The sequence below is a fragment of the Rhinolophus sinicus genome, chromosome 15 (assembly GCF_057876585.1).
Source record: "Rhinolophus sinicus isolate RSI-liver-muscle chromosome 15, RSI-T2T, whole genome shotgun sequence".
Lineage (NCBI taxonomy): Eukaryota > Metazoa > Chordata > Mammalia > Chiroptera > Rhinolophidae > Rhinolophus > Rhinolophus sinicus.
In genome coordinates this window covers 84,413,516-84,436,927 of record NC_142515.1, presented here as the reverse complement: position 1 = coordinate 84,436,927, position 23,412 = coordinate 84,413,516, and the positions used below count along the sequence as shown (strand labels likewise).

The window sequence follows — 23,412 nt, the reverse complement described above, 5'->3', positions numbered from 1 at the left end:
AAGGACAAAGGTAAGGGGGTAGAGAGTGGTAAGTGCTATTTAAAAAGGTCAGGGATGGCTAGTTAGCTCAGTTGGTCAGAGCATGGTGCTAATAACACCAAGGTTGCCAGTTCGATCCCCTCATGGGCCACTGAGTTGCACCCTCCTTAAAAAAAAAAAAAGAAAAAGAAAAAAAGGTAATAAAAAGGTCAAATAAGTTTGGTGGAACAGCATTTTAGACAGAAGGAACAGCAGCTGCAAAGGCTCTGAGGAGGGAAACTGGTGACTCCTTTATGTGTGAAATGTCTTAGAGTCTACATCGTCCATCTCATAAAGAGCTATTGTAATTTTATCAATATTATTAAGAGCTGTATTATATATTTATATATTCATGTTATTTATACATTATATACAAATATACATGTTAAGATATAGATCTATAATCCTCACAACAATCTTGTATGGTTGTGTTATTATTCCAGTTTTTCAGATTGGGAACAAAGGTGGGGAGACGATCTTGTAACTAAGAGAACAGAGTGTGCGTAGTTTCATCTTAAAAGGCCTTTGTCCTACCTGACTTGTTTATTTTTATGAAGCTACTATAAGGCTGAGATATAAATAATCTTTTTTCTTGTTGAGATGGGAAATGTCACTACAGCAGTTTAATACACCTACTTTTCTGTTTTTGTTTTTAAATAAACTTCATTTTAGAATGTTTTTAGACTTACAGAAAACTAGGTTTACAGATAGTAGTACAAAGGTTCCCATATACCCACTTCTCACCCAGCTTCTCCTGATGTTACTATCGTATGTCACAAGAGTGTGTTTGTAAAACTAAGAAATTAACATGGGAACAATATTATTAACTAAGCTACTGACTTCGTTAAGATTGTACCTTATTTGACAAATTCCCTTTTTCTGTGCTAGGATCCAATCCAGTATCCCATATTGTGTTTAGCACAGAGCTTTTAATTAAAGATAATTATAGCTAATTCTTGTATAACATAAGTTATTTAAGAATTAAATCCTATAATTCCTACTCTCCAAGGCAAAATATTGCTAAACCTCTCAACTGAATCTCAGTGAAGGTGTGTTTTGATCCTGGGAATATCAATGCTACCCGTCTATCTCGGTTTTCAGTGGATCCATCCCCCCTGGGATGCGTACAAGCCTGGCTTCCTACACACGTGCCTTGGGACTGGTCTCCTGGGTGTCTTTCAGTCTGAAACCAAGATTGCATTGTCTTTTTCAACAGAACTCTTACTGTCAAGGAGTCCAATGTGCTTGCTTCTCCAAGGATGACAAGTATGTGTACGCAGGCTTGAGGGATCGCTCTATAATTGTCTGGAGCGTGCTGGACGGTGAGTCATTTTGCTTTGAGAGCAAGGCTAAGCTTAGACCTGGAGAAGAAGGCCCTGTCCTGGGTCCTGGGCATTACAGTGCCCCCCTCTGGCCTCCTCTAGCTGGTTCCCTCCCAGTCCTCTACCATCCAAGGTGACAAGCCCACCTGGAGCTGCAGCTCCTCTTTTAGACCCATGCGCTGGGTGCCTGGGACTCCAGAACACCCTTCCCACCTGCCTGGAGCCTCTTAGGGCCTCTTTCCCAAGGCCATCCTTTTGAAGGTGGGCTGTGCCCCCAGTGTGCATCCCCTGGGCTCAGGGGGTGGCCAGGGGTAGTGTCTGCATGTATGAGCTTGGTGAAAGGTTTACATGTATATGTGTGAGCCTCAAATGTGTAGGGTGGAACTGGGTGTAGAAAAATAAGGGGGCCAAGCCACAAACAGCTACATTCCAATATAGAACTGAGGAGTCTGAGAAATTTTACCCCAAACCTGATCTTCCAGACGGTTCCGAAGGTACATTCATCAATGTAGGAGGATAGAGCATATTACCTTTAATAGTTTATTAGCTAGATTTATAATATTTATGTATTTTGTCTTATAGGATATGGGCCTTGATTCATTCTCTTGCCTGGGTCCCATAAATGTCAGGGATGTCCTGTTTAAAACTAACCACTTTAAAAACCCCACATCTCTTGGTCAGCTCAATATTATAATAAGGGCATATTAAGAAAAGAGTTAACGTTTCTTGTGTACTGGGTATTCTTACCAAGTCAGTTAAATTTCTCAACAGCCAGCCCCATCTTACAGAGCAAAAACTGAGGCTCTGAGAGATGAGGTGACTTGTTTAATGTCACACAGTGAATAACTGATAGGCTGTTGTTTGAAGCTGGTCCCCATATCACCTTTGTCACCTTCCTACTCTGTCTTCTATAAGAAGGGAACCCATACGACACTGGTAGGAGGGTGGATGTCATTGCTGTCCCTGTTGACATGAAGAAGTTGAAGTTCAGAGAGGTTAAGGGACTGGCCCAAGATCACAAAGCACCTAAGTGGCTGAATGAATATCAGGTGGAGCCAAATACATTGTAATTGAATATATTATAATTGAATACATTGTGATTGAATACATTATAGTTTAATATAATGTAGCAAAGATGACTGGCAAAATGTCACAGATGGCTCAGAAGCAGAGGTGTGTAGATTGTGGCCTTAAAAGCCCATCCTGAGCAGTTTTTCAACTTTTCTTCCTACTCCTCCTCCAATAATATTTACTGAACTCACTCTAGGCTAAAAACTGATATTGACATGCAAGACATCTTTAAATCTTCATAATTCCCTTCAGCAGGTAGATTCAGTTATCATTCCCATATCAAAGGTGAAGCAAGAGGGACTCCTAGAGGTTGGATGTCATGCCTGAGCCAGTAAGGGGCATAGCAGCAATTTGACCCCATGCAGCCAACTCTTGAATATGTGAAATAAGATCTCTGTGGCCCCAGTTTTCTCATTTGTGCTGCCCTGCCCTCCATGCCTCCTAGGTACCCTGCTGGCTGTCCAGTTTGTCCATGCCTTGGTGAACAGAATCATCCCAACTGCCAATGGCTTCATCGCTCCCACCAGACATGGCTATCTCATCCGTGAACGATTCCAGTGCCCTTCGTCAAGAGCCTCACAGCAGGACCCTCTCAAGAACTTCAAGAAGGCCGTGTGGATGATCAAATCAAGGCAGCGAGAAGAGCTGGCTGCTGCTGCAGCTGCACTGCAGGACTCAGGGTCAAGGAGTGCCCAGGGAAATGAATGCAAATCAAACAAACGCTCCCAAGTCTGCCTGATAGTGTAGAACTGCCCCTGGGGGCATGGGGCTCCATGAGTTAGCCCCATTCAATCTGGTTGAAGCAAAGAGGATGCATGTGTTGATGTATACGAGTTTCTGGACCCAAGGCCTCAGATTATGTGACCCAGACATTGCTTCTCACCATCTTTCCATTCCTGTCTCCTCCTGGTTGGCTCCATTCGCAGACCTGCCATCCCCAAGTTAGCAAGAGGGTGGCCAAGTTCAGTAGAAAGGAGAGCTTCCCTTTTCCAACAGTTTGAACCAAAGTCCCAGCCTTGATTCCATTGGTCACAATTGGCTCTTATGTCCATCCTGGAACCAATCTCTGTCTCTGGGAGAATGCAGCACTGTGCTTCGCCAGCCAGACCCAATGCCTACCCAGGCTGAGGATGTAGTCAACACCACTGAACTCTATGGACTGAGAATGGGAGAGGCTATTTCCAGAAGGGAAAGTAGGGTGCTGGTACCAGGCAAAAGGGGGAAGGATGGGTGTGGGACTGACCAAACCACAGATGTGGACCACAGTACTTTATGGTTTATAAAGCACCAGGTGCTATGGTCTGATTCTTATCACAGCCCATACTTCTGGGAGGGCAGGAGTTTCTGCTCCATTTTACAGATGAGGTAACAGCCTTGCAGAGGTAGCTGTGATTTGCTCAAGGTCATAGCCCTAGGTGCAAGAACTCTGAGAAACGAGATCCAGGAGTGTTTCTGTCCAATCCTTCTTGAACCACCTCACTCTAATTTTAGTCTCGCAAGCACAACCATCTATTCCACAGATGGCACATTCAAATGCCCACAGGGGCCAGAGAGAAATTTGGATAATTGCCGTGCACCTGGTGAGGAAGCGAGCGAAATGGAGATGGTGGGAACGTGGAGGGCACGTGCTCTGTCTGGGATGGGCATGGGCACCCTGACTCTACCCCAGAAACTCCATGGGAAAAGCAGCCCACTTTTGTCAGAGCTTCCTATTGTCATTAGCAAAGCCAGACATTCAGACTTTTATGCAACATGTTCCCATTTTTAAAAGTTGGAGATTGGCTCAAGTATACATTTCCAGACACATTTGCCCTATAGTATCTCTAGTTCATGACCCAAGCTGGCATTGAAACAATAAACCTGCTAGAGTTTTTCCAGCTGTACTCCCTGGCTCCCAAACTTTGAGGATAAAGATGCTTTTTTATCTTAAAAACTGGAGGCTCTTGGAAACAGATGGAAAGAGCTGCCAACATCTCCCTGCTGTGCTTTTGAACCATCTCTGCCCTGTGCAAGCTCAACAGTCCAATTGTTTCCATTCCACTTAAACAGGTCTTTCCTCTTGCCGGCAGCCTCCTAGAAGCCCCACTTGCTTCCGGAGCATTTGCTCTAAGGACAGGAGAGTCCAAACCTTCCAAGTGCTATTCCCTCTTCCTTCCATGGAATTCAGAGTTTCAGAAAAAGTAACTTTAGAAACAGAAGCTTTTGAGCTGGATGTGACCCTACTGATTGTCATGTTCAGTCGTTTCCCAAACCCGGGTTCTGAGGAGGGCTTTGGCAGTTTTGCATATTAGCACCAAATTCCATTAAAAAATATTTTAAACTGTCATTTAAAAATGAATGCTTAGGTGCATTGGGCAGCCGGTGTTAAGGTGTTGGAGATAACTAACTTAGGATTCTCCTGCCATCTCCGTTTAACTTAGATTTCAAGGGGAGCCCTTGGAAAAATAGCTACTGTGCCACCATTTTTCTGTGAGTCAGGGAACAAAGTGGATGTTGTGACAAAATAAGATTTCAGCTACCACTTCTGGTTTAAACTCTGTGTGTCCATCTCAACAGTCTCAGTGAGAATCAATTGCTTTGTCCGTAAACACTAAATTGAACATAGGAATTTTTACTAATAAAATGCTACTCCAAATTATTGCTTACATTGGAGGCTTTGAAATGAGTTTTCACTTGAGAAAGAGTTTGGTTGCTATGAATGTTTGACATGCCCTGTGCCTGTAGAAGTGACTCGCCTTAGGTCTCCCAGCCATGGAGAAGCCAGGATGACAGTGTTGTTATAAAATCCCCATCTTGCTCTCTTACGCTAAGTAGGACCATGTAATAATGTATTGTCCAAACTGAGACACTTTTTTTAGAGTAAAAAGGGATGCTTTTAACAATTACTCCCAGACTACGGAAATGAACTGGACTGTCCCAAGACAATTGAAATTTACAGCCCCTCTAGTTGTAGCAGGAATTAATTTATGTTAAGTTTTTTTCTCCCCCTTCTTCCGACTCCCCACCACACACACACACACACACACACACACACACACACACACGGGTTCAAGCCATTGTTTCTCAGTCTAGTTGTGTAGGACACAGCTCCCTGGCCCATGCAGGTATTTATGAGCCTTGCGCTCTCCCCGCCCTCTCCGCCCCAGCTGGGGAAGTCGTGGTCACAGCTGCCCAGCTCCAGGGAGAGATTGTTGTTCACAATCTTAGCTGTAGAGGGTGCATCTCACTGGCCCATGTGGGAATCAAACCAGCGATCTCTGCTTTAGGAGCATGGCGCTCTAACCACCTGAGCCACTGGGCCGGCCCAATTTATGTTAAATTCTAGAAACATTTTTAAATTGAGATATAAGTGACATATAACATTACATTAGTCTCAAGCGTACAACATAATGATTTGATGCATGTATGCATTGCAAAAGAATCACCACAATAAGTCTAGTGAATATCCATCACCACACAGTTACAATTACTTTTCTTTCATTCTTTGTTCTTCTTTTTTTGTTTGTTTGTTTCTTGGTTGCGACCTTCTTAATTGTTTTTGTTTTGTTTTGTTTTGTTTTGTTTCTTGAGGTATAATTGACCTATAACATTGTATTAATTTGAGGTGTACAACATAGTGATTTGATATTTACATATATTACAAAATGATCACCACAATAAGTCTGATTAACACCTATTACCACACAGTTACAAAATTTTTTTTCTTTTGATGAGAAATTTTAAGATCTATTCTCTTAGCAGCTTTCAAATATACATTACAGTTATTAACTATAGTCATCATATTGGACGTTACATCCCCAGGACTTATTTATTTTATAACTGGAAGCTTATGACCACATTCCCTCATTTCAACCACCCCGCACCCCCATCCTCTGGCAACCACCACTCTGTTGTTCTCTGTATCTATAAATTCAGGTGTTTTTGTTTTTAATTTATTTTAAAAGCTTAAAGACTATTTACTTATCTCAACTTGAACATGTTCAAACTTACAGCAGACTTGTGATATGAGGGCAATGAACACACATTTATTTACCATTGAGATTCAGTGATTGTACTACCACTGTCAATCTTCTGCTAAAACCATTTTAAAGTGAGGCACATCTCAGGCATAAAGGTTAAAGGGGCACAAAAGAACCTCAGCAATCAAGATACATACTATTGTGTTACCATATTTTTTTAAAAAATCAAAATGAATAAAAAGTACATGATGAACAAAATATCAACATTTTAAATAAAAATGGGATCTGACCCTTACTTGAACAAACCTGCCTCGCTTGCCTCTCCCTAATTCCAGCCCCAGTGACATCAAGACACCTTATCTATAAATACTTCAGGACATGTCCCTTAGGAATCAGGTCATTCTCTTACATAACCACACATACCTATGTCGGGACGGGGCCCACAGTCAGATGAGTGAGCGGTCAAGGTCTCTTGGCTCCACAGGAACGCTGCTTATCAGACAGTTCTGTACCCTGGCCAGAAGTCAAGGTCTCCTAGCTTCTTGGGACACTGTGTACGTAGGAGCAGGAATGCAGCGCCTGCCAGATGATTTCTCCCATGGAATGCTCTTTGTTTTGCTGTACATATATAACCTCGCTTCTTCCCTACCTGAGTATGGAGTGCAATCCCTCTGGCCAGCCACCATTACAGACTCTCCAAGGTCTGTAAGTCTCAATAAACCGATGTTCCACACTCACACACTTGGTGTGTACTTTGGGCTTGCAGCTTTTCAGGGACAGATCTTAGAACAACTCAGACTCAGTCTGAACAATCTATGAAAACTAATAATTGTGATTTAATACTTTTGATAGGCATCTCTAATTTTCCTAATTAGCCCTAACACATCTTTTATAGCTGTTCCTTTCCATCTGGGACCCCATCAAGATTTGTTCGTGCATTGTATATTGTTTCGTCTCTTTAGTCTCTTAGATTCCACAGTAGGAGTCAGCAAACCACAGCCTGTGGGCCTGCCACCTGTTTTTGTCAATAAAGTTTTATTGGAACATGGCAGGGGCATTATTTACATATTGTCTGTGGCTGCTTTCAGGCCACAGTGACAGGGAATCTGTGGCCTCAAAGCCAACAATATTTGCCATCTGGCCCTTTACAGAAAAGTGTACCAACCCTGGTATTAAGGCTTGATTAGATCCAAGATAAACATTTTTTAATAGACTTTATTTTTTAGAGCAATTTTAGGTTCACAGCAAAACAGAGTGGAAGGTACAGAGATTTCCCATAAACCCCCCTGCCCCCATACATGCATAATTTCCCCATTATCAACATCTCCCATCTGAGTGATGCTTTTTTTTTTATAATCAATGACCCTACATTGACACATCATTATCCCAGGGTAAACATTTTTGACAAGGTTACTTCATAGGAGTATTAATTACCTATTGCTGCATTACAAATTACCATAAACTTAGCAGCTGAAAATAACAGCCATTTATTATCTCACAGTTTCAGTGGAACAGGAATCTAAGTGCACTGGTGGCTAGGTTCTCTGTGCAGGGCTTCTCAAGCTGTCAGCTAGGCTGGAAACTCGGCCCAGAGCCCTCTCCCATGCTCATTCAGTTTGGCAGAATTGAGCTCCTCATATCTGTAGGACCGGGAATCTCAGCTCCTGTAGGCTGTCCCTCTCCATAGGCAGTTCATGACAGATCTGGTTCCTCCTGTACGGCCAGCAGGATCACATCCGTCTGCTACTTTTAGGTTCTGACTTCCAGACTATCTTTTAAAGGTTGCCCCTGATTAGATCACGACCACCCAGAATAATCTCCCTCAGCAACAATTCATTTTGACACACCTGCAAAATCCCTTCCTCTTTGCCTTGTGGCATAACCTAATCTTAGGAGTCACACCCATTATACTCCCAGGTCCCACTCACACTCCAGGATGGGGGATTAGATGGGGCACACACACCATGGTGAGAATCTCGGTGTCCATCTTGGAATTCTGCCACAACACATGGTTCAGGACGTTAGAGATTTTGCTCATAAAGTTTGCCACTTGGGAAGACTTCAATTAGTTCAAAATAGGATATTTTGACCTTGTCTTCTTAACCTCACCAAAATACTGTCCAACAAAAAACCTACATAAGAATCTTACCTTAATGTGAAATTTGACAGATGGTAAGGAAATTTGTGCTCCAAAGCTGGTCTATCTAAATTGTCAACTCTGAGGTTTTCAACTTAATCTGTGTAGATGAGTGTGGGGACAGAGCCCCAGAGAGCAGTTTCCAGGCTCTCGGCCTCACATGAAAAGGTGCTGGCTCAGGTAGTAGATGGTCAACAGCTGTGACTAGTTGGCCATCAGCTGTTACCGGTTAGCCATTAGCCACTGATATAACTGCTGTGGCTAAGCTAGCAAGGCGTGTCATGGCGTGGCGTCCTGGCGTGGCGTGGCATGGCATGGTGGAGTGTGGATTGCTGATTGCAGAGAGGCGGATTGCAGCCAGCAAGTGAGGTTGGTTGGCAGAGACAAGTGGATGGCGGGTTGTGGATCGTGTGGCTCCTGCTTCCTGTATCTCCAACCCAGCCGCCAGCGAGACTATAGTGGTATGACTCCCCTATCTGTGGCTCCGTGGGTGTTCCTGTTTGGCCTCACCATGTCCTGCGTTCTTAGGTGGGGAGCGGGACCAGAGACCCCGCATGACACCCTGCATGACAATGAGACTAGTAAAGAAAAAAAACTTAGCAAATGTCTTATGCTTTATAAAAATAAGAATGGAAAAATGTACGTGTACTATTGTCCACATGTTGACACATGCATACAAACATTCACATACAGATTCTGGAATAGCATAGGGACAGGAAATATTGCTGTGACCATTATAGGAAAATACTCCCCGCCACCCAGGACACTTACCTCGGTTTAACAGGGGGTGAGGAAGGCTTCCTAGAGGAGGTGGCATTCTAGTCAAGTTCTGAAGGATGTACACACACGCGCACGCGCGCACACACACACACACACACACACACACACACACAGTGGAATTGATTTGTGGTTGCCTAGCCTCCAAATGAATGAGGGCTTACTCTCTGACCATACAAGACCTATGAAAAGACTGGAAAACTAAAAGTGAGCCTTAAATTAGAATAGAATCACCCTCCTTGGGTGTAGGGGGCATTGTGTGAAGAACCCTTCGGCATGCCACAAGCCTACACATGCACTTGGTCCTCCAGGAGAGTGACTAAGAGGTTGCCAGGCAGCGTTGGTGTGAAAAGGACTGTCCAGACATCTGGTAGCCTCCAAGGGCTCAGTCCACCTTAGCTGCTATCTAGAAATGTGCTGAAACCGAGCAGAATTCTTTCTGGGCTGGGAGCCATGAATCCTCACTGCTTCCTTCACCTCACCCCCACATCCACCCAGTACCATATCCTCTCTGCTTTACCTTCTAAATATTGCTACCTTCCACCCCCTTCTCTCCACCTTCATCGCTCCCATCCTGGTCTAAGCCACCATTGTCCTTTGCCTGTATGATGAAACAGCCTCCCTGCACCTCCCGGTCTCCCCTCCACTTCCCTGCAGAGTATTTGCTTCCAAATTCGAAGCTACTCAAGTAGCTCCTTGCCTAAGAGCCATGCACAAATTCTATAAGTGTGAAATGCCCAGACCAAAATTCTTAACTCATCCCATCAGGATAAGTGTTCTGCCCCCTCTGGCCTCTCCACACTTATCCTGCACCTTCTTCCCACTGCCACACTCCCATGCCATCTGAAAACACTGGTCTCTTTTTGTTGTTTAAGTTTAAATATGTCACATGACTTCCCATCACTGGGCCTTTGCACAGCTGTTCCCTCTGACTTTCATAGTGAACATTACACATCCTTCAGAACTCAGCTAGAATGCCATTTCCTCTGAGAAGCCTTCCCCATCCGCTGCTAGACTGGGTTAAGTCCCTGCAGTGGCGGAGGATATTTTCCCCACATGGTCATGGCAATATTTCCTGTCCCCCATGCTATTCCAGACCCTGGCCACTTCCCAGCTTCTGGAGTCCATTTGCCCTCCTCTTCAATTTGGGAGGGACTTGGTCATGGCCACTAAGGAAAGACTGCAATGGAAATGATTCCATGTGACTTCTGAGGCTGGATCAGAAAAGGTGATATATGGCTTCCATCTGGCTTGCTGGCTCCTCTCTCAGAATGATTGTGCTTGGAACCCAGCTGCCATGTTGTCAGGAAGCTCTGGCTGCATTAGGAGGCTTCATGTAGGTGCTCCTGGCAGCAGCCCCAGCTTGGGTCCCAGCCTATAGCCGGCAGCAACCGACAGACAGGTGAGTAAGCAAACTTTCAGAGGATTCCACCCCCAGCCTTCCAGACAGCCAGCTGACACCAATGGGCCAGAGATGAGCTATTTCTGCCCAAGTTGAAGATTGGAGAACAAAATAAATGTTGGTGTCATTCTAAGTCTCTAACTCTTGGGGTGGTTTGTGACAGAGCCACCGTAACTGGAACACTACTGTTATACCTGTACCGTTTCTTTGAAGCATCTGTTATAGTTGAAAATTTACGCTTGTCTGTGTGATTGTTTGATTCCTATCCTTCTTCAAAGACGGAAAGCTCTGGGAGGGCAAAAGCCTTATCAGTTTTATTCACTATTCTATCGCTGACACCTAACACAATGCCTGGTAAATAATGAACTCAATTGCCAATGTATCCTCAGCTTTTCTGCACCTCTTCATGTATAAAAAGAGACGCCATTTGGTCATTGGTTGAATGTTCATTCATTTGGTAAATGCTCACTGATAAGGCTCTGTGTCAGGGATTAGCGTTAGAGGTGAAGCATGAAAAGATGATGGACAAAGGACTGTAAGAGGGCACAGGAGGGGTCAGTTTAGTTGTTTTAAAGGATGCATGGGTGTTTTCTGGGTAATAAAGAGATAGAACAGAGCTTCTGCCAAGGGAAATGGTGTGTGCTGATGCATGGGGCCAGGAAGCAGCCAGGCTGGGCAAGCATTGGCAGGAGGAGGTTCTGCACAGATAGGGCAGGTGGGTGAAAAACTCTGCAAGGAAAGGTTCGTCAGAGCCAGGTTCTGATGGCTTTCAATGCTGCATGTAGGTGCTTAGATTTCAACTCACAAGAAATAGGAAGACTTTGGAAGCTGCTTTGGAATAATTCCAGTTCCTGATAGTACTAGGGCTGGGAAAATTGGATAAGTGGCTCCTGAATGGGTCCAACGGGGAAGTGATGGGTCAGTACCAGGGAAGCGAAGGTAGAAGGAGCAGGACTAAGTCAAGAGCCATTTAGCAAGAATTTACCGCGTAGGGCCCTGTGTTTAGGCTGCTATGTGTCCATACTCCATTGTCACATCAACCCAGAGAAAGCAGGGCTCCACCATCTTTTTTAGTAAATATATCAGACTCTACAGACTTCAGGATCTGTCTCATCCACTCACCCTGCTGCTGTAGTGCAAAAGCAGCCAATAGTGGGCATGCATGTGTTCCAATAAACCTTTAACAGACATTGAAATTGGAATTTCGGAATTTTCACGCGTCACAAAATAGTCTTCTCTGTTGGATTTTTTCTAACGTTTACGAAATGTAAAAACCATTCTTAACTTGCTTGCGGAGCCAGACAAAAGAAGGCGGCAGGCCTTGGTTTGCCCACCTAAACTATGTAAGGAATTCATTGCCTAGTAGTACTTCAGTTTTAAGGGTAAAAGCCTACAGCGAGCGGGGCCCTCAAAGAGCCCCGCCCTCCCTGACATCATCAGGCCGCGCCCCCAGGGCGGAGCCTGCGCTTGCGCCGCTGGCCCGCGGGCGGGGGCGGGGGCGGGGCAGGTCGCGGCTCCGACTTCCAACATGGCGCACGCTGGTGGTGGCGGTGGCCCCGCGGGCCGTGGGCTGAGCGGCGCCCGCTGGGGTCGCTCGGGCTCCGGGGGCCACGAGAAACTGCCAGTGCACGTGAGTGGCACCCCAGCCCTCCCTCGAGGACCCGGTCGTCCAGCCCCCGCTGGCCCGCGCCCCCTACCCGGGCCCCGCTCAGCCCCACCTCGGCCTCCCCTTCGCGCGGCCGGGGACCCTCGACCCCTCATCTCGGTCCCTCGGAGGCCCGGCCCGCCCCCATACCCCCCAGCGACCCCTGCCCCCCGTCCCTTTCGCTGATCCCGGCCCACCGGGACCCTCCTCCTCCCCGCAGGTGGAGGACGCCCTCACCTACTTGGACCAGGTGAAAATCCGCTTCGGCAGCGACCCTGCCACTTACAACGGCTTCCTGGAGATCATGAAGGAGTTCAAAAGCCAGAGGTACCCGCGGGGCCCCTCCCCACCCCGGGGGGCCGCCATCGGGCTGAGCGGGGTGGGATCCCCCCAGCTGGGTGACCTTGCGCAGGTCGTCGAACCTCTCGGAGCCTGAGTTCCTTCCTCTAAAAAATGAGAGTGGAGAGTCCCTCCTTGTGGAGCTGTTGTAGGGATTCCTGGAAGGAGGACAGGTACGGGGTGAGGCAAGAGAGGCTAGTCTGACCAGCACAGAGTCAGAGCCTGTCTGTCTTCAAAAGATTAATTTTTAAATGAATTTTGTTCATCCGGGACTTTTTAAAATTACTTTTTTTCAAGGGTTGCATTAAAATGTTATTTATCTTAATTGTTGAATGTTTTGGCGCCTTCTTCCCCTTAAATCTTGTCCCCAAGGTGAATGCCTCACTTGCCTCACCCTAGTCCCAGGCCTGCTAGGAAGTTATGTGCATAAAATGCTTAGTAAGGGACCTGGTATTTTCAAGGCATTTAAAATACATTAACTGTTTTTGAAGGCACAGACTCAGGAGAATTAGAGATCCATAGGGGACCTCACGCCCATGCCCTTGTTTGACAGGAGGCTCACTGAGGCTTAGCGTGGACTGGTGCAGAGACAGGACTAGAACTTGGGCCCTCTGACTCTTAGATTCTCGACTGTCACATGCCCACCGTGCTGCGTCTTCCTCTGAGGAAATATGGCAGGGTTGGTCTGGTTTCCTTCCACAAGCCCAACGCGAAGGCTTTGGCCCTGACTGTAGCCACAAGAAAGACCTCATCCCTCTGTGGTTCTCCCCAGGATGGCACAGGGAGCCCTGGTCTGGCTGCTTTCGAAGTAGATCACAGTCTGCAGAATCACCCCAGTCACATTTTAGGGTGCTTTGTTGCCAGTGAGAAGCTGGTTACGGGGCACTGTCACGGGAAGCAGAAATAGATTTCGTTTTTAATTGGCTCCCTGAGACGCTTTTGCTCATTTGTGTTCTTCTTTGTTCCAGCATTGACACTCCTGGAGTCATCCGACGCGTCTCACAGCTCTTCCATGAACACCCTGACCTCATTGTTGGATTTAATGCTTTCCTTCCCCTTGGGTACAGAATCGACATTCCCAAGAATGGCAAGTTAAACATACAGTCACCTCTGTCTAGCCAGGTATGCCGCTGCACTGGTCCGAGTAATCTCGGCCTTAATATGGCCCGCCCTGGTCCTCAGCTTGGGCAGCACGTCTCATGTATGGCGTTGCTGGAAAGCCAGCACAAATCAAAATAGATCAAAACACCTATGCAAGCAGGCTCCGCTTCCAAAATCAGTGCATTTGGAGGATTTAAATCAAGAGTAGATGTGTTCGTGCGTGTCCTGAGTTTTATGTCCAGTCACAATAACTGCATTCTCCGTGGCCGAGGCCTCTGTTTAAGGCCTTCCCTGTGAGTGCACAAGGTAGGCCACACTTGTACAGGGCATGCGGGCACTCTGATGCCACCCACAAAATGAAACAGTTGGACTGTGGGTGTGAATGGTCATTTTTATTGTTGCTGTGATGAATTTAATTGCCAGCCAGATCATTGGCTTGGCTCAGGCTTGTGGCTTTGGTCCTTCTCTCTCGGTAACAGTTTGCTGCCTCCTCTCTCTGCAATTTGAAAGCCTATTTGAGCTTTACTTTTATAAGGTCACCGTTGTTTTTTCTCTACCTCGGCCCTGTTGGCATTTACGGTGTAATGCTTTGCTGCGGAGGGTGTGGCAGGGGGTTGTCCAGATCATTGGGAGATATTTAGCAGCATCCCTGACTACCCACTAGGCCCTCACCTAGTGGAGACCGTCAAAAATGTCACCAGACATTGCCAGGTGTCTCCTGGGAGCAATATCGCCCCCCATCCCCCACCCATTGAGAACCACTGGTCGAAGTGAACCAGCTCTCAGCCGCCTCCATCTCTACCCTAGAGGTTTTAGTGGGGAAGTAAAAAAATCTACCGCAGGAAGCGTTTTGCATGTTTCTCCTGATGAAGGAGTGTCCTGTCACTGAGGGAGTCAGATTTGGAAGAACAGCAAGAGGCCTATGCAAGACAAGCTCCATCTTCATTCAGCGTGTTGTCTTATTAAAGCCGAAGAGTGCGTCTCAGTTTTAAAAAAGGAACTTGGAAGCCTGCGGCTGCTGAATTTCAAAAAGCTTCCATTTCACATTTGCAAATGGAGCCCCAGGATCCAGATGTGGGACTCATGCCTCCAGAGAGAAAAGCCTTGGCAGGATTAACCTTCGTAACAATCACAGTCACTGCTGGGGCAGAAAACCAGGCTCATTGGCAGTAGCGTACATGGAGCAGAGCACTTTGTGAGCCTGAAGTGCCGGATCAACGCGGGGTGTCGTTCCCAGGCCTGAATTGTGCTCCCTGTGTGGAAATGGCCTTTCTCAATCCCTAATTGTTTGAGTTACTCCGCTCTTGAGAGGGGCACAGCAGGGGCCCTCCCCCCATACCTTGGGGGACCTAGCTGTCCCGCACACTTTAGGGAGGGCTGATGTAGAGCTATCAGACCAGACCAGTCTTGTCCCCTGGGTGGCTTAAGTGATGAAGTTCCATTCACTTGAGGAAAGGTGTGAGAGAACTTACTTAACAGCCACTTGTCAGGGCTTTATAGTCTTGATAGAGCCACATCTAGGGCCCCTTTCCTTAACTAGAGCGGTGCCTTTGGGAACACACCAGCTCCCTTAGTTTCAGTCAACACAGGACCTGCAGGGTTTCTAGCCCCGCTTCTCAGCCGTTCTCCATGCCAGGCACAAACATGATGTCGTCCAGTCTTCCCACAGTCCTTTGAGAGGCCACAATAGCCAGAGATCTTTATCCAGGGCTCCCCACATGGCAAGGCCCGGGTGATTTTTTTAAATTGTTTTTTTCTGGCGTCATTGTTTTGAAGTACAGCTTTATTTTTTTCATGTTTCACCACATCGTGCATCCTGTCAGCCACAGACAAGGAGGGAGTAGCTCCTAGGTGCCGAGGAATAGAAATAAGGACCGCCCAGCCTTTGGGGAGCCCTTTGTGTAGGGTGTCTCAGCCTTGGCACCATTGCCATTGGGGCCGGATCATTCTCGAGGAGGTATCCCGTGCACTGTAAGGTGCGAGCAGCACCCCTTCACCTGGTACCAGTAGCACTCCCTCCTCTAGGATGACAACTTAAAAATGTCTCTAGATGTTGCCACGTGTCCACTGTGGGACAGAATCACCCCAGTGGAGAACACTAGTCTAAAGGGGAAGACAGACAGACGTGTACCATGACGTGGGAAGCGTGGCCAGTGGACCTTGGTGGGAAGACCATCCCCTTGCCGGGGCCGCAGCCTCCTAAGTCAGTGCCATGTTGGATCTGATCATCTGGGCCTCGGTGGTTATATGACCTCCACAGTGAGCCCCCACCCCCACCCCCAAGTCGTTATACCACGCCATTTTGTGTATTTCAAAATAGCAACGTTAGGAAAAGAAATGATAAATCCACTGTTTCTTGTTGATTTGTCTTCTGTGGCAAACTGGGAGCCTTCCCGATCAGGCAGGACCCTCATCTGTCTCAGTCACAGCTGTGTCCTCATTTCAAGATGATGCTGGCACATGTTTGTGGGGTGAGACACTGGATGTCGGTGGGGCCCATGGAGGGCAGGCCCTGCCTCCTGGGAGCTGGCCCTTTTATGCTTGGCTGGGACAACAGCCAGCTTGGATGGAGATAAAAAGATAAACCTTTAGGTGCAGCTCGTAAAATAAGTGGCCTTGTTATGTTCAAAGGGAGGCCTGCTGTCTTCTCTCTGGGGAGGGTCATTTGGAAGTTCAGTCAGTTCCTGGCAGGTCGCCTCTCAGTTTGTGCCCAAGTCACCCACAGAACGGATATAGAATATCTTCTCTGTGCCAGGCCTTGGATTTTATTGGGAGTCCCAGCTCTTGGGGTGCTTTCATGGTCGAGGTGGGGACTTGTGAGATACAGATGGACAGATATGAAATATTCAAGGGAGTTGAGCAGTGCGAGCAAAACACATCAGGGGTGGGGTTTGAGGGGAGCGGGAGCTGTGCCTGTGTCTTGTGGTGGGACGGAGGGTCTTTGTCATGTGGGGGGTAAAGACCTGAGGTGGGAATGAGTGTGTGTGCTTGAGAAACAGGCAGGAAGCCGGTGGAGTTGGGACAAGAAGGGGAGAGGGTAGGAACTAGAGCCAGGAGTATGGGCAGTTAGTGGAGAGTTCTGGAAAGACCACTCTGGCTACTGTGCCAGCAGTGGACTGAGGGACAGGGGACCTGTACGGCCAGGGAGGGGCCCCGTGTGATTCAGACAGAGTGCACGATGATGTGGACCAGGGGTGGGGTGTCAGTGAAAGAAAGTGAGAAGTCTGGGGTGATCCAGGATGAGCCTGAGCCGCTGGGTAAAGGTCGCTGCCCCTGTGGAGATGAGCAAGGTTGGGGGGGAGTAGTGGCTACTGCTCTGTGTTTGGAATGTGCTGTTTGACGAGGAGTCTCTTCAATATCCAGGCGGGGCTGTGTGTGGGCACTCGGATGGACAACTCCGGCCTGTGGGTTGGCTCCTCAGTGTTTAGGGGGCCTTTCTAACTGCCTGGACCAGGGCAGGCAGAGGAAGAGAAAAGACTGGATTGTTCTAGAAGGTTCAGAGCAGAGATTTGGCTAACTATGGCCTGTGGGCCAAAGCCAGCTTATTTGTGTATGGTTGGTGGTTTTTGCATTTTCCAGAGATTGCATAAGTTTTTTTTAAATTGTGGTAGTATTCACATAACAAACGTCATCATTGTAACTATTTTAAAGTGTCCAATTCAGTGGTTTTTAGTATATGCACAATATTGTGCAATTGCCACCAATCCGAACATTTCTATCACCCCAAAAAGAAAGTGTACCTCCCAATTCTCCCGAGAATCACTAACCCACTTTCTGTCTCTGGATTTGCCTGTTCTGGACACTTCATGGAAATGGAATCACACACTATACAACTTGTTGTGTCTGGCTTCCTTCACTCAGCATGATGTTTTTGAGGTTCATCCATGTTGTATCAGAGCTTCCATGAATCACAGTGTCGTTCCTTTTTATGGCTGAGTAATAGTCCCCTGTGTGGATGGCCCACAGTTTTTTCATCCATTCATCAGCTGATGGACGCTTGGGGTGTTTCCACCGTTTGGCGATTGTGACCAGCGCTGCTATGAATATGCGTGTACAAGGATTTGGTGGAACAGCTGTTTTCAGTTCGTTTGGCTCGATGCCTGGGAGTGGAATTGCTGGGTCACATGGTAACTATGTTTAATTTGTTAAAGAACCACCAGACTGTTTGCCATAGAGTCTGCCACGTTACTGTCTGGCCCACTGTGTGGAGCCCTGGTGTCTAGCAGACGGTTCTGTCTCATCTCAGTGACACTCCGGAGGGTTGTAAGGGGCATGTGGTGCCTAAAATGGCCGCCTCAGAGTGGTTGGGAGCTTCCATTGCGCGCACAGCCTCCTTTGAAGCCAACCGTGGCCTCAAGGCTCCTGCCTCCCCCTGGTCCTTCTAGCTCTTTCCAGCCTGAGGGAGTCGGCCAGCACATCCCCAGAGTGTCTCAGAATGGAATTCCACTGCCAGGGAGAAATGGTGTCTAGAATGTGACTGCTCTAGTCTTCTGTCTCTGCCCTCCTCAGCTCAGACTGGCTAGAGTTGCCGCTAGGCTGACTGTGACGGGTTGACTTGTGTCCCCCTCAGGGTCTCCCATTGAGTCCTAACCTTCAGCACATTAGAATGTGATTGTATTTGGAGATAGGGTCATTACAGAGGGGATTAAGGTAAAATAAGGCCCTTATGGTGGCCTCCTAATCTGGCCTGACTGGGGTCCTTGAAGAAGAGGAAATCTGGACACACACGGAGACCCAGGGATGTGGGCACACAGGTGGGTGATTATGTGAGGACACCGTGAGAAGGCGGCCCTCTGTAAGCCAAGAGTCCTTAGGAAAAACCAACCCTGCCAGCACCTTGATCTTGGCCTTCCAGCCTCCAGAACCGTGAGGAAATAACTGGATCTTGTCGAAGCCGCGCAGTCGGTGGTATTTGGTCGCAGCAGCCTGAGCAGACTGGTGCCCCTACCCAGATACGGCTGCTGTGCCCAGCAGGCCCCATCGCCCCGGGGCCTTGTGATCAGCAGCTGGTGGGGGTGGAATGCCGGCGCCTGGGCGATGGACACACCTGGGTGATGGAAGCGAAACGGTAGAGTCCGTTTGTTCCTTCATCCATTCATCTGATCACCCCCAGCCGTGGAGGAAGCCTCTCTGTTCCAGGCTCTGTTCCAGGCACTGGGGAGACACCTGTGAACAAAACAGAATCTCTACTCTCGTGGTGTTTGCCATCCAGTCAGGGTGGACAGAACAAAATAATGACAGTATGTTACGTGTGGGTGGACAGAACAAAATAATGACAGTATGTTACGTGTAGGAAGCTGATACGAGTCACGGAGTAAAACAGCAAGGAAGAGGCTCAGAGCGCTGGGAGACGAGGTCATTTTGGTTTGCCACACGATGGTTCTGGAAGGCTGCTCGAGTACCGGCCCCTCCGTGCTGGGACCTGAAGGATGCCGAGGGTCCTCCTGATGGCCCAGCTGTGGTCAGTTGCAGAGGGAGGCCGTCATCAAACCCACATGAAAAATTCCAGTTTCGAAACAGACATCACCTCCTTCGGGGAGTGGTCCCGTCCACCACAAATTAGGATTATGAGTGCCCAGGAGAGGGGGGGGTGTGTGTCTGTCTTTTTATTTTCATTTGCACTGATGGAAAAGCACACATAGATGGCGTGCTTGCTGACTGGTCAGGGCCCATCTCTTTTCTCTCAGGTGACGTGCCCTGGGCTTAGCACCCAAAGTCCCACAGACCCTGGCAGCCTGGACGGTGCCCTCCCTTCCTCACCTACAGGGTCTCAGTTTTACACCTGGTGAGAGCAGGTGCTTTTATACCTGGAAACAATCTTGCTGAAATGGGCTGGCAGCAGGTGTGGGAAGACTTCTTTTATAAAGAGCCCAAAATTCCACTCTGAAAAGGATTAAACAATCCACACTTTATACATTTTTCCAAAGGCTATTGTTCAAAGTGTAAAGTGTGTATCAGGCCTTCGTGTTCTCTACATCGATTGGGAAAGATCAGGCAGAGGGGAGTTCATGAGACTCACTCCGGAGCATGTTCTGTGCCACCCCCTCATTCCTCCCTCCAGGCCCCCAGAAGTAACCTTTCTCTGCGTCTAATTGAAACCCTTGGCTCTGTGCTGGGTTTTGCCTGTTCTTGTATGAACAGTGGCTGGGTTCTGGCGTCAGTCACAGCCTGTTCCCGTGTCAGGCTGAGAGCCGCTCACTGTTGTGTTGTTGTCAGGAGAATGCGCACAGCCACAGTGACTGTGCCGAGAACTTCAAGCCGCAGCTGCTCTACAAGGAGGACAGACCCCAGGTGCCCTTGGAGTCGGATTCCGTGGAGTTCAACAATGCCATCAGCTACGTGAACAAGATTAAGACCCGCTTTCTGGACCACCCTGAGGTCTACAGGTCTTTCCTGGAGATCCTGCACACTTACCAGGTAAGAAGCCTCACGTCACACTTCTGTGGCCGATCGTGCCGTCGTCATTCGATGTCAGGTGCATGGGAAGCATTAGGATTTTCTTGTCCACGTTCATGGAATCCTGTAAAACTCTGATAAGCTTTTCTTTTGCATTAATTGTTTTAACTGTGATAAAGTATACGTAACATAAAACTTACCATTTTAACCATTGTTAAGTGTACAGTTCAGTGGCATTAAATACATTCGCATTGTTGTGCAAGCGTCACCACCATCCATCTCCAGAGCTCTTTCTCATCTTGCAAAATTGAAACTCTGCCCCATTAAACACTAGCTCCCCCGCCTCCCCTCAGCCCCTGGCACCCACCATTTTACCTTCTGTCTCTATGAATCTGACTCCTAGAGACCTCACATAAGTGTGACAATACAGTATTTGTCCTTTTGTGTCTGGCTTATTTCATTTAGGATAATGTCCTCGAGGTTCATCCATGTTGTAGCAGGTGTCAGAGTGCCCTTCCTCTTTATGGCTGAATAGTATTCCATGGTGTGGATGGACCACGTGTTGTGTATCCATTCATCCGTTGGTGGACACTTGGGTTACTGTCACATTTGGCTGCTGTGAACATGATATACAAATCCAACAGGAGTTCCATTGAGTTTTTATTTTAATTTACTCCTTGAGGCACCTCTGCACCCAAGAAGCGCTAGAAAACACACGTCACAGGGATTTAAAAAGATCCTAAGGGACACTTTTTACAAGATGACTTCATACTATTTAGAACTCACAGCTTCCTTTGTTTCTGCTGATTACTGGACTCTGTTCCAGGTGCTGGAGTGGCAGAGGTGAAGGATTGCTGCTGCTTGGGAGTTCAGTTTAGAGGTGGGAGAAACTTAGAGATGACGGGGGTGGAAAAGAACGGAAGTATGTACGTCAGGGTTAACGGTTGCCAACCCCCTGGGAGGTCAGGAAGAGGATATTCAGGTTGAACCTTGACAAATGGGTCAGACCATCAGGCAGACAAGTGCAGATGAAGAGCAGACTTGGGGTGTTAGGAATGGCCTGTGCAAAGGCCCAGGGGTCAGAGCTGGTTTCAAGGGACTTGACAGGAAGTTCTGGCAGTCCAGTGGCGAGGGACATCTGTGTCATTCAAGGAGCTTGAATGTTATCATCTTCCCTACACAGAGTTTCCGATGCCTTTTATTTTTCTAAGCAGCAGAACCTACTTTTATTCATTCATTCATTCATTTATTTAAATTTTTTTGTAAGAGTTTATTTGAGCTAAACCGATAACACGTGTGGGAGCAAGATCTCAACTGCTCAGAAGATAATAGTTTTGCAGCTTCTTTTATGAATTTGAAATTGAGGGGGTGTCATGAAGACTGGAGAAAGCAAGGCAGGGATTGGATTATAGGATAGTTAACAAGATTATGTGCTCTCTTGAGGGTTAACACCCCCTTCAAGGGCTATTACTTCTGGCATTTCAAAGGTGTGTTAACCCTAGATGCATAAGAACAACGGACAGGACTGGCTTCAACCTTTCACTAAAGTCTTAGGCCTGGGGCGTGACCACCCACCATGACCTGCCCCGTTAGGAAGTTATGATGAGATCACCCTGAGAGGTTACTTTCATTAGAACTGTTTTTCATTCACAGTTCACCCTTTTGGTCATAAGCAGAACCCACTTTAAAAAAAAAAACTTTCTGTACAACCTTGATAAGTGAAATAAAGGAGTGGAATTCTCTTTAGCATAAATGTTTAATATTAGGTTGATAGCATTTGCTCCCTGTAAACCCAGTGGCGCTGTTTTGATGCAACAAACTTGCCGTCGGTGTTGTCAACATATATGGCCCCATTGGACTCAAATCCAGCGTGCACGTGGTGCTTGCACAGCAGTGAGAGCTTCTTGCTTCTCAGATGAGTGGTAGCTGTAACATCTGATCTGTGTGGAAGGATGACGTTTGGAATCGTAGCGGCTTATGGGTCCTTCCCAGAGTCCATGACGTCACCACAGCTTAGGGGCTGGAAGGCTCTTGAGAGAGAAGGTTGGGAGGTGTCTGTTCTGTTGATGGGAATTGAAGCAGAGAAGTGAGACTTATTTATCCAAGGTCATCGCAATGGGCCGCAGACTCATTCAGAGAAGACTCATGGGGGAAGGGACAGCTCAGCGTCCTCCAACCAGAGCCACTGAGTGTTGGGAGGAAATCCAGGTACCTGGGCCTCCCCCCAGAGTGGCAACTCCTCAGGTCTGGCCCACCATCTGCATTTTAAACAAGCTTCGTGGCGACCTCAGGCTAGAAGTGGGAATTATTGTGTGAATTATCCTCATTTTAGAATATTGTCTTGAATTTGGAAGACACCGTGAGACCCCAAGCCAGCAACTCGAGGTAAATTTGGCCACGTGTTACTGTGTTTCGATCTCTGTTGGGCCTTGGGTCAGACTTAGTTCTGAAACCACCTGCACCCTCAGAACCCTTTCCCTCACTGCCCTGAACCTCAGGTTCTAATCTATAAAATGGTTGTAACGGTGGTGCTGACCTGTGGGTTAAATGTTGTTACCTGAGGTCGATTCATGCACAGTGCGTGCCTCGGGTCTACCGTGGGCAGCTGGTCCCTATTTTCCAACTTTGTACATACGTGTGCTCCGATGAGCACAGCCAGTTCTGGCCTTATGTGACACGTGACATTCCTACAAGTGATCTTGCTCTGCAAATGTGCATCAGCCAATGGGAAAACGGTCAGGGTACAACACTGGGAAACTGAGCAACACACTGAAAAAAGATAGGCACCTACTACTAGTAGTAGCACTGTCATACACATGTGAGATGGCTAATCATGACATGAATACTACAGCACCTCTGGCACTTCACCTTGGGAAGACCTCAGGTTCACATGTGGATGGGGGAAGGTTGCAGCCTGGGGTGCCCTGGGAGGTACTAGGAGGAGGTTTCTTGACGTGGGAGAGGTGGTAGTCACCTCCTACCACCTGGGCAGTGGTTCTTAACAGAAACTGCCAGGTTGGATGGGAAGTGTGTTTGTGCTCCCCTCTGGTCAGCCCAGTGCCGTGACCCCGCACTCGTCCGGGGTTTCCCCCACGGAAGCAATCGCAAAGTCTGCACTGTGCTCAGATCGTTCCTTAGTTAGTACGCGTATCCAGCTCAAAAGATTTGCATGTTCCAAACAGGCATCAGAGCAGAACTGACCTTCTCTGCAAGAATGTTCCCAGAAAGCACATCCCTGAGTGAGC

At 47.5% G+C, this 23,412-nt stretch overlaps 2 protein-coding genes across 10 annotated transcripts in view; both read left to right on the top strand.

The window, feature by feature from the left end:
- The window catches only part of NWD1 (NACHT and WD repeat domain containing 1), a 61,695-nt gene extending 54,588 nt beyond the window's left edge, over nt 1-7,107 (top strand). For 8 of the 9 annotated variants that reach the window (XM_074337972.2, XM_019737029.3, XM_074337970.2 and 5 more), the window contains 2 exons: nt 1,235-1,340; nt 2,857-7,107. In XM_074337972.2, coding sequence (XP_074194073.2) covers nt 1,235-1,340; nt 2,857-3,158 — 408 coding nt within the window. In that variant the 3' untranslated portion in view covers nt 3,159-7,107. The remainder of the gene's footprint in view (nt 1-1,234; nt 1,341-2,856) is intronic. The other variant, XR_002137792.3, reaches the window with a different exon arrangement.
- A 5,057-nt stretch (nt 7,108-12,164) lies between these two features.
- Nucleotides 12,165-23,412, top strand: part of SIN3B (SIN3 transcription regulator family member B) — a 38,254-nt gene continuing 27,006 nt past the window's right edge. Inside the window, exons 1-4 of the mRNA XM_088792397.1 lie at nt 12,165-12,316; nt 12,552-12,658; nt 13,639-13,792; nt 19,988-20,188. Coding sequence (XP_088648523.1) covers nt 12,215-12,316; nt 12,552-12,658; nt 13,639-13,792; nt 19,988-20,188 — 564 coding nt within the window. The 5' untranslated portion in view covers nt 12,165-12,214. The remainder of the gene's footprint in view (nt 12,317-12,551; nt 12,659-13,638; nt 13,793-19,987; nt 20,189-23,412) is intronic.